Raw genomic sequence first — 11,216 nt, 5'->3', positions numbered from 1 at the left:
AGCCACCGCTTGGGTCCACAGAATTGGTTGGAAGTAGTGTTTTTAGCTGCTTTAGACTTTGACATCTTGGACATTGTTTAAACAATTGCAAACTGAATTGCCGTAGGATTGCTAGGCCTTATAGTGCAGATTAACCAGTAATTGTGAGGCACTTGAATGCTACACGGATAAAAAATGTTAAATCGCTAAAACATAAACCTTAAATTATTAATTTTACAGCAAATTGCATTAGGTAGAGTCTTAATTATTATTATATACTCGTACGTTTTTACCAACTGACGTGTAAGTTTAACCAACTGAACTAAATAACATTAAAACCACCTCCTTGTTTCTACACTCACTGTCCATTTTATCAGCTCCACTTACCATATAGAAGCACTTTGTAATTTTACAATTGTTGACTGTAGTCCATCTGTTTCTCTACACACTTTTTTAGCCTGCTTTCACCCTGTTCTTCAATGGTCAGGACCCCCACCACCACAGAGTAGGTATTATTTAGGTCGTGGATCATTCTCAGCACTGCAGTGACAATGACATGGTGGTTGTGTGTTAGTGTGTGTTGTGCTGGTATGAGTGAATAAGACAGCAGCGCTGCTGGAGTTTTTAAATACCGTGTCCACTGTCCACTCTATTAGACACTCCTACCTTGCAACTGGTCCACCTTGTAGATGTAAAGTCAAAGTCGCTCATCTATTGCTGCTGTTTGAGTTGGTCATCTTCTAGACCTTCATCAGTGGTCACAGGATCGTGCCCACGGGGCACTGTTGGCTTGATGTTTTTGGTTGGTGGACTATTCTCAGTCCAGCAGGAACAGTGAAGTGTTTAAAAACTACATCAGCACTGCTGTCTTATCCACTTATACCAGCACAACACACTAACATGTCAGTGTCACTGCAGTGCTGAGAATGATCCACCACCTAAATAATACCTACTCTGTGGTGGTCCTGGGAGAGTCCTGACCATTGAAGAACAGCATGAAAAGGGGCTAACAAAGCATGCAGAGAAACAGATGGACTACAACCAGTAACTGTGCTTCTATATGGTAAGTGGAGCTGATAAAATGGTTTTAATGTTATGGCTGATCAGTGTATGTTTGTGTTGATGAAAGGACATATGACCTAACGACTAAAATACTAACAAAAATTATAGTACCCACATATGTTTGAAATTAATTAAAAAATGAACTTACTAGAGACTAATATAAATCAATTAAGTAAATAGATATGTTTAAGTCATAATATAGAAAACTATAACATTGCTGCATTCGGTTTAAGGTTTTGCAGTTAATGGTAATGAAAATGTTAATAATTATATATGTTTTCATCCAATAACACCTCAAAACATCTTAGGTTCGTCTCATGGACATGTGAAAAATGATGTGTGTAGACAGCAAAAAAATTAAAATCATGATTCTCAGGTGTTTTTTGCCCTGATGGCCTTCCATACCAATACATTACAGTTCACTTTACACTCTCCTATGATCAGTTTAGACCTGGAGGCAGTTGAACATTGGGGGAACCAAATCTACCTGGGATTGGGTTCTTTTGCTATTCTAAACTATTAATTCTATAAAAGTTTCCATAACTAATGGGAACACTGACAGATTATATTAAGGGGGACATTTTAGGCTTTTCCCCTTCAGTATATATTGTGATTACAACCTTGCCTGGAGGAAACCCACATGGGCTCTAGTTGTGAATCAAACCCTGGGTATACTAGAAATCACTACATAGAGTATCCACACTATTCCACTCTATTCATACTCTACTCACTAGCTTTGTGAGCACCACCCCTCCCCCCAAACCCAGTAGATTTGGCCCTCATCGGTGTTCAATTCATGGCTGCATTTTTGAATGAGACACTTATTCACAGAAATACACAGTTATGCTTTGGGGGTAAAATAGGTCATCCAGTCAGAAGATACAGTAAGTAAATACAATGAAAATTCATAAACAAACTCTTTAACAACTCAAAGAAAAACTATGCATATGGGGGCCACCAGGAGTAAAAATTGACCTGACAGGACTAAAAAACAATTACTGTATTCACAGTGTTAATGGGAAGGCAAATCACACATGATCACAAATGACTCCTGGACGTACAGCTAGTGCCCTGTAGAGTCCATGGGCCTATTCCTGTTACTTAGTGAGTTGATGGCTAGTTGGGATTGTGCCAGCACTGCACCACATTTGGACTCAATTCTTCCCCAAATTGCATATTATACACTGATCATCCATAACATTAAAACCACTTCCTTTTTTCTACACTCACTGTTCATTTTATCAACTCCACTTACCATATAGAAGCACTTTGTAGATCTACAATTACTGACTGTAGTCCATCTGTTTCTCTGCATGCTTTGGTAGCCCCCTTTTCATGCTGTTCTTCAATGGTCAGGACCACCACAGGTCCTGAAGATCTAGATAAAGATCTAGAAGATGACCAACTCAAACAGCAGCAGTAGATGAGCAATCGTCTTTGACTTTACATCTACAAGGTGAACCATTTAGGTAGGAGTGTCTAATAGAGTGGACAGAGAGTAGACACGGTATTTAAAAACTCCATCAGCGCTGCTGTCTGCTCCACTCATACCAGCACAACACACACTAACACACCACCACCATGTCATTGTCACTGCAGTGCTGAGAATGATCCACCACCTAAATAATACCTACTCTGTGGTGGTCCTATGGGGGTCCTGACCATTGAAGAACAGGCTGAAAGCAGGCTAATAAAGTATGTAGAGAAACAGATGGACTACAGTCTGTAATTGTAGAACTACAAAGTGCTTCTATATGGTAAGTGGAGCTGATAAAATGGACAGTGAGTGCGGAAACAAAGAGGTGGTTTTAATGTTATGGCTGATCGATGTATACTGTACTTTGACTATGAGACCATGACAAACTGCCCCACCTACTGGGGGAGCACAGAGAGAGCTAGAGACCTGCAGCACTACACACATACACCTGCCACCAGATGACGGACAGTGGGTAACCATGTCACACACATACACAGACAACAAATTTTATTTTACTTCTACTTACTACTACTTACAGTACTCCTGTGATATTAGTATTTGCACTGTTATTGTTGTTGTTTTTTTATTTTTTACTTTTTTTACTATTATTATTGATTATTTTTATTATTAGTATTATTTTTATTATTAGTATTATTATTATTATTATTATTATTATTATTATTATTAACCTGTAACTGAGCTTTGGCAATACTAATGTCCATATTTGTCATTGCCAGTAAAGCTACCTTTAATTTTATTTTACCACTACCTACAGCTCACATTAGTAATATTTTCATGTTAGTATTTGAAATGCTATTGTTGTGTTGTGTTTTGTTTTTTTGTACGAATGTTAATATTTGTCACCTTTGAATTGAATTAAATTGAGAAGCCCTTAGAGATAACACCCCCACACAACAAATTTTATTTTATTACTACTTAGTTCTACTTACAGTACTATTATTTTTATGTTAGTATTTGCACTGCTATTGTTTTTTAAATATTTTATTCATTTTCCATATGATTATTATTATTATGATCATTAGTATTTTCTTTTCTTTACAATATTTTTTGTTAGTATTTGCTCTGCTATTGTTTTTTAAATATTTTATAAATTTTCCATATTATTATTATTATTATTATTATTACTATTACGATCATTAGTATTTTCTTTTTACTAATATTTTATGTTAGTATTTGCACTGCTATTGTTGTTTTTTTGTTGTTGTTCGTTTTGTTTTTTTGTACGAATGTTAATATTTGTCACCTTTGAATTGAATTGAATTGAATTAAATTGAGAAGCCCTTAGAGATAACACCCACACACAACACAATTTTATTTTACTACTACTTACAGTACTATTTTATGTTAGTATTTGCACTTCTTTCGTTTTTTTTATATTTTATTAATTTTCCATATTATTATTAATTTTCCATATTATTATTATTATTACTTATACTTACAGTACTATTATTTTTGTTAGTATTTGCACTGCTATTGTTTTTAATGTTTTATTAATTTTTAATTTTATAAATTATTATTATAATTAGTATTTACTTTTTTTTACTATGTTTTTGTTAGTATTTGCAATGCTATTGCTGTTGTTTTTTGTATTTTTTTGTATGAATGTTAATATTTGTCACCTTTGAAATGAATTAAATTGAGAAGCCCTTAGATTTAACACCCCCAACAAAACAAATTTTATTTTACTATTACTTACTTCTACTTACAGTACTATTATTTTTGTTAGTATTTGCACTGCTATTGTTTTCAATATTGTATCTATTTTCTATCATTATTAGTAGTAGTATAATTCTTATTATTATTATTATCATTATTATTTTCTTTTTTAAACCTGTAACTGTGCTTTGACGATACGAACGTCGTGCCAAAGCTTTGAACTGAATCGAATCGAGAAACCCCTGGAGATGACACCCACGCTCGCGCGCGCGCACGCACACACACACACACACACACACACTTTCACGCGCGCGCACACATTACCAGCCAGGCGCGCGCAGTACAGCAGGCGAACTGAACCGTTACTCAAGGGTTGCTGGAGCGTTACTGGAGCGTTAATAGAGCGGACTTGCTCTGGAAGCTAAAGGCGCTCACCGCGGATTATTGACACCATGAGCTGGGGCACCGAGTTATGGGTAAGTCTGTGCAGTTGTAGCGGTTTATCGAGCATCGTTGCTCGCTCGTGTTTGGCAGCGTTGAGAGGAACTAATCAGTCGATGCACGATTTCGTTTTTGTCCTCGCTGGGAGCAGAATCGCCTCTTAGAAAGCGTGAACTCACTGTTCCGTTTTATGCCAGGGCTGATTTGTGAAATGCGATCGCGTATTGCCGCTCGGTCAGGATTTACGGGGGGGTGATGAGGAGGATGATGACTATTTTGTGCTGATGCGCTGCAGTATCCTGTTATTCACGTGATTGGAAAGATAGGACCGTGTGATACTTCGTTTGGGGGTCATTATCGCGGTGGTTGGCTGCACTTTGCAATACCAGCAGGCCCGTCTGATTTGTGTCCTGTGAATGTACTGACCGTTCTTAGCTTCAGAATCAGAAATCACGCCCAGTTCATAATATAATTCTGTATCTTTGATTGGTCGCTGTTGTGTAATCGTGTATTAAAACACAGTGAAGAATATAAATCGCACTTATACGATCCCATAGTGCATTGCGATAGACTAGTGTTTAAACCACGAACCCTGTGGTACAGAAGTACTTCTAGGCTTGTAGAAAATAAAGAGGAACAGACCATGTAATGTCACGTGTATCCTAAATAAACTGCAAATCATATCATAATCATATGTAGAATTATTACAATCTAATCACATTAAACACATAAAACTATACAGCTATAATATTAAGGCTTTCAAGACCATCTCGAGAGACAAGTCATGGCCATCAGTGGTTCTAGTAAAACTAGGGCCCCTGAGAATGTCATGCACTGGAACTCACCACATGATTGTCTTGCTTAATTCTGTGCCATATTTTTAATCAAGTGAAAAGATTTCACTATTCCTGACATGATGGTAACACATGACAGTTAATTAAGCTGTATAGCTTCGAACAGAACCAGGTGATGATATCTTTCATGATCTTCCCTGGCTGGGTAGGGATGCGCCCAGGTCAACTACAATTCACCTGTGACAAGTAGTCCTAAGGATGGGACGTCAAGCCCTAACAACTCTGTGCTCTTTTGCTTTTTGCAATGAACACACTTATTAAACAGTTAATAATCATAAAACACATTTTCATTTCAAGGGTAATATTACTGTTAAAGCACCAGTGATAAAAACAGAGACATCATGCCATATTGTTTTTTTTTTCTTAACATTGTTTGACAGACACACAAAGTGACAAACTATGTGGATGACTAGACATAGACTTAACTTCTGCTTTAAAGCTATAACAGCACCCACTCTTCTGTAAAGGTGTTTTACAATAAGTTAGGGTGTGTCATAGGAATAGGAAATTTGCACCTATTCAGGTTTGAGGTCAAATTTCAGGTTCCTCCACATATAACTCACCAAATTATGTCTATATGGATCTCTTTACAGTCCTGATGAACCAGGAAAGGGCCCAAACTACCCCAAACTTGCCACAAAGTTGAAAAGCATATAACTGATTTTATATAACTGATTTCATGAATCTGTTAGCTATAAGTGTGACACTTGTTTTGACCGAGTGTAGCTATTAGATAATTAACTAAAGATGTAGGGCAGTTTGCACGTGGAATTGGTTTGCACGTGGCTTGGCTGGGTGTTATTGGGGTATTTGGAAAAGCTGTCAAACACCCTATTTATCCATTTGAATCAAGCGTGAGCCTAAAATAACATAGTGGAGTGAATATGCTATAACAATTACATGTAAAAACTATATTACATGTACAGTGTATCACAAAAGTGAGTACACCCCTCACATTTCTGCAAATATTTTATTATATCTTTTCATGGGACAACACTATAGAAATAAAACTTGGATATAACTTAGAGTAGTCAGTGTACAACTTGTATAGCAGTGTAGATTTACTGTCTTCTGAAAATAACTCAACACACAGCCATTAATGTCTAAATGGCTGGCAACATAAGTGAGTACACCCCACAGTGAACATGTCCAAATTGTGCCCAAAGTGTCAATATTTTGTGTGACCACCATTATTATCCAGCACTGCCTTAACCCTCCTGGGCATGGAATTCACCAGAGCTGCACAGGTTGCTACTGGAATCCTCTTCCACTCCTCCATGATGACATCACGGAGCTGGTGGATGTTAGACACCTTGAACTCCTCCACCTTCCACTTGAGGATGCGCCACAGGTGCTCAATTGGGTTTAGTCCATCACCTTTACCTTCAGCTTCCTCAGCAAGGCAGTTGTCATCTTGGAGGTTGTGTTTGGGGTCGTTATCCTGTTTGAAAACTGCCATGAGGCCCAGTTTTCGAAGGGAGGGGATCATGCTCTGTTTCAGAATGTCACAGTACATGTTGGAATTCATGTTTCCCTCAATGAACTGCAGCTCCCCAGTGCCGGCAACACCCATGCAGCCCAAGACCATGATGCTACCACCACCATGCTTGACTGTAGGCAAGATACAGTTGTCTTGGTACTTCTCACCAGGGCGCCGCCACACATGCTGGACACCATCTGAGCCAAACAAGTTTATCTTGGTCTCGTCAGACCACAGGGCATTCCAGTAATCCATGTTCTTGGACTGCTTGTCTTCAGCAAACTGTTTGCGGGCTTTCTTGTGCGTCAGCTTCCTTCTGGGATGACGACCATGCAGACCGAGTTGATGCAGTGTGCGGCGTATGGTCTGAGCACTGACAGGCTGACCTCCCACGTCTTCAACCTCTGCAGCAATGCTGGCAGCACTCATGTGTCTATTTTTTAAAGCCAACCTCTGGATATGACGCCGAACACGTGGACTCAACTTCTTTGGTCGACCCTGGCGAAGCCTGTTCCGAGTGGAACCTGTCCTGGAAAACCGCTGTATGACCTTGGCCACCATGCTGTAGCTCAGTTTCAGGGTGTTAGCAATCTTCTTATAGCCCAGGCCATCTTTGTGGAGAGCAACAATTCTATTTCTCACATCCTCAGAGAGTTCTATGCCATGAGGTGCCATGTTGAATATCCAGTGGCCAGTATGAGAGAATTGTACCCAAAACACCAAATTTAACAGCCCTGCTCCCCATTTACACCTGGGACCTTGACACATGACACCAGGGAGGGACAACGACACATTTGGGCACAATTTGGACATGTTCACTGTGGGGTGTACTCACTTATGTTGCCAGCTATTTAGACATTAATGGCTGTGTGTTGAGTTATTTTCAGAAGACAGTAAATCTACACTGCTATACAAGTTGTACACTGACTACTCTAAGTTATATCCAAGTTTTATGTCTATAGTGTTTTCCCATGAAAAGATATAAAGAAATATTTGCAGAAATGTGAGGGGTGTACTCACTTTTGTGATACACTGTATATAAAAGGGTGTGAGTAAGTAAATGTGTGAGTGCTTTATGTCCTGTGATAGACTGACATCCTTGTTTGAGGTAGCTCTGGATGCGCTGCAACCCTGACTAAAATAAAGTAGTTATTTAAAATGAAAGGATAAATAAAATCATAATAAAGTCAGGAATAAATAGCACTGGCTGGGTAAGAGTTATGACGTGGATGGGGTGAGACATTATCTGCGTTGGCTGCTTCTAATAGATTTGTTATTGTGTTGGGTTTAATTAGATGCTATTTTTTATTTGTTGCTGTACTCTTTGAGTCTAAAGCCTAGAATATTGCATTTATCCTGAAATGTATTCATTCCAATTTATACATTTGTCTTTTAAAAAGCAGTCTTATATTTACAAATATTTAAAAATCAGCTAAAATAAAAGCTGAGCTATTTAGTTAATTAAATATTGTCTCTTTACACCTGATTTATTAGTTTAGTGTTAGGCCTTGCTTTATCTGGTTCAGCTACCACAACACGTACTCAGCACAATATCCCTGGTATTTCCCCTAGCCTGGTCAAGAAAACTCTTACTGACACACAAAAAAAGAACATGCCAAACTATAAAGAACAACTACCTGTATAATAGAGTCCGGAAGCTACTTGCTTTAAAAATAATTCAAATCTAATGAGTGCAACAGACTTAAGATCAATATGGCTCTCCTGGGAGTCACTGATTGATTTCCATCTATCTATTTCCGGTGAAGTGTTGTCACAGCTTTAAGGTGCATGTAAGTAAATATTTCATGTTTTACAAGCTGTTGTTTTATTTGGTATTTTCATGGCATTACAGAGAAGAAACAAATTGTGTTACCCTGGGCTAGACTAAAACACAAAGCCCAATGGAGGGCCCAGAAATGTTTCCTATTTCTTAAAACATGTTGAAAACCCAGGGGTTGTGACCATTCACATGGAACTGCCTATACATTTGTTTGTCTTGTTTGTTCACTATGTGCAACATGTTTAGTGTTTAGGATTTTTACAGATTTAGTATTTTTGGTGACACTGCTGAGATTCCTGAGAATGTTCCTAATGCTGTTTTTTATTTTAGATTAAATTGGGTGGCGTCTCAAGTAAATAACATTACACCCTTATGATTACACTCTCGCTCCTAAAAGACTTATGTAACTCAGATCTGTGTAAAAATGATTGACAAGTGCAGATGTTGGTTTAGGCACAAAGTGATTGTGGGATATCGGAAACAGGAAATTTATGGTCAGATATGTGCTGTTATCCCAAGATTGCCAGCATTACAACCGCATCAAATTGTGAAGCTATGTTTAAGTTTATGTGTTGTCCCAAAACCAAAAAAATTATATTAGTGCGATTAAAAAAAGTGTATATTCCGTTTGGACCTGTGTTCAACTCAAAACAGAACAAACACAAGATTTACTATGTTAAGCTTTTTTTAATAGAACATGCTCAGAGACGTGTTCACCACAGTGTTTCATCACTTTCAATTTCAACAATGCTTTGTATGTTCGGTTTAGTTGGGAACTGAGGACATCAATTGTAGTTGTGAAATATGTGAAATAAATCTTGCGTAATGTAAAACATCAGCTGCTCCACAGTTTAGGTCTTTGTTGTTGACTATTGTGCAATATAATGCAACATGTTTTCAGTAGGAGACAGGGCTGGACTACAGTCAGGCTAGTCTAGCACCTGCACTGTCTTACTATGAAGCTACACTGTTGTAATGTGTGCAGAAGGCAGCTTTTGTTTTGTTGAAAGAAACAGAGACATCCCAAAAAAGCATATGTTACATACACTGATCAGCCATAACATTAAAACCACCTCCTTGTTTCTACACTCACTGTCCATTTTATCAACTCCACTTACCATATAGAAGCACTTTGTAGTTCTACAATTACTGACTGTAGTCCATCTATATATCTACATACTGTTTTAACCTGCTTTCACCCTGTTCTTTAATGGTCAGGACCCAACAAAGGCTTCAGGTTTAAAATTGATTTATATAACATATGCCAAGAGCCTATTGATTTTTTTGTCCCATCATGTGTGATTCTTTTTTACTCTTCTAAACTAAAAACAAGGGACCCCCTTCACAGCCCTCTGGTTTAGAACCATTGCTTCAGGGCATGCTCTCTAAAATGCAGAATAACATGTTTATTTATGGAAACAGCTGGAACATTGTACAAGATGACTTAAAAGAGAAACAATTGCTCAGTTCATCATGGATAATGACCTGCAGGCCTCATCCATGCTGACTCACTCACACCTGCTGATTATTACTAAGTTCAGTGTCAGTGTTCACTCACTGAATCTAAACAGAAGGGTTATTTTAGTTAATTCAAGAACTTGATTTACTACCACAGTAGGCCCACGGTCGTACACTGTCCCCCGAGAAACATGCGCTACCACCAACCGCTTCGTTTTACTGGCAAGAAGTGGCCATCCTCGATCAGACATCTCTTGTGCAGGCTCTTCGACTGGCAATCAGCCACGATGAAGGATCTCTGCTCAACCATTGTCACTCCTCTTACAGACACACATCCAAACGTGTATCTGTGTAGGGGCCCAGCTGGTTATCGGCACAGCTGAGATTGGAACTCGGATCTCTGGTGGCGGGCTGGTGGGTTACACCACTATGCCACCCGAGTGCCACATAACATTTTTATTTTTAAAAACATTACCATCATCTTGCCTACATGAGGATAGACTACTAGGTGGTATCCCCAAAGCCTGTGTGTAGTTCTCTTGTGCAGAAAAACTGTGTGTGGTGTGTGTCACTCTTAATCATGGTAATGTACCGTTTGCTTTAATTATATAAATATATGTAAGAGAGAGAGAGAGAGAGAGAAAGAGAGAGAGAGAGAGAGAGAGAGCAGCTTTAAAGCCTGCATTAGCCTCATGCTTTAGTGCTGATGTCATTCTGTCCCATCAGTAGTGTAAGAGAACCTGCTTGCCCATTGGTAAGAAAATTGGTGTCTTATAAATCAGGTAAAATATTGCAAGCTGGTATATTATGGCTGCACAATTAATTCTATATTAAAAGTGATTAAACTCTTTGGCTTGCTTATTTATCACACCATGTGCTCAGGTGGAGCAGTGCTCTAAAGGTATTGCCACCACAACTTAGAATACTATACTTCATTGTTTTCCATAAACTTTTCATTTTTTTGTCTGTTTTACCACAGCTTTATCCTATTCAGGGTCGCGGTGGGTC

At 38.4% G+C, this 11,216-nt stretch overlaps 1 protein-coding gene across 2 annotated transcripts in view; it reads left to right on the top strand.

Annotated features, from left to right (window-relative positions):
- Nucleotides 1-4,536: 4,536 nt before the first annotated feature.
- Nucleotides 4,537-11,216, top strand: part of LOC134330175 (formin-binding protein 1) — a 173,276-nt gene continuing 166,596 nt past the window's right edge. For both annotated transcript variants that reach the window (XM_063011186.1, XM_063011187.1), the window contains exon 1: nt 4,537-4,671. In XM_063011186.1, coding sequence (XP_062867256.1) covers nt 4,648-4,671 — 24 coding nt within the window. In that variant the 5' untranslated portion in view covers nt 4,537-4,647. The remainder of the gene's footprint in view (nt 4,672-11,216) is intronic.

Source organism: Trichomycterus rosablanca, chromosome 16 (genome assembly GCF_030014385.1).
Source record: "Trichomycterus rosablanca isolate fTriRos1 chromosome 16, fTriRos1.hap1, whole genome shotgun sequence".
NCBI lineage: Eukaryota > Metazoa > Chordata > Actinopteri > Siluriformes > Trichomycteridae > Trichomycterus > Trichomycterus rosablanca.
This window is presented reverse-complemented; position numbering and strand designations above follow the sequence as displayed.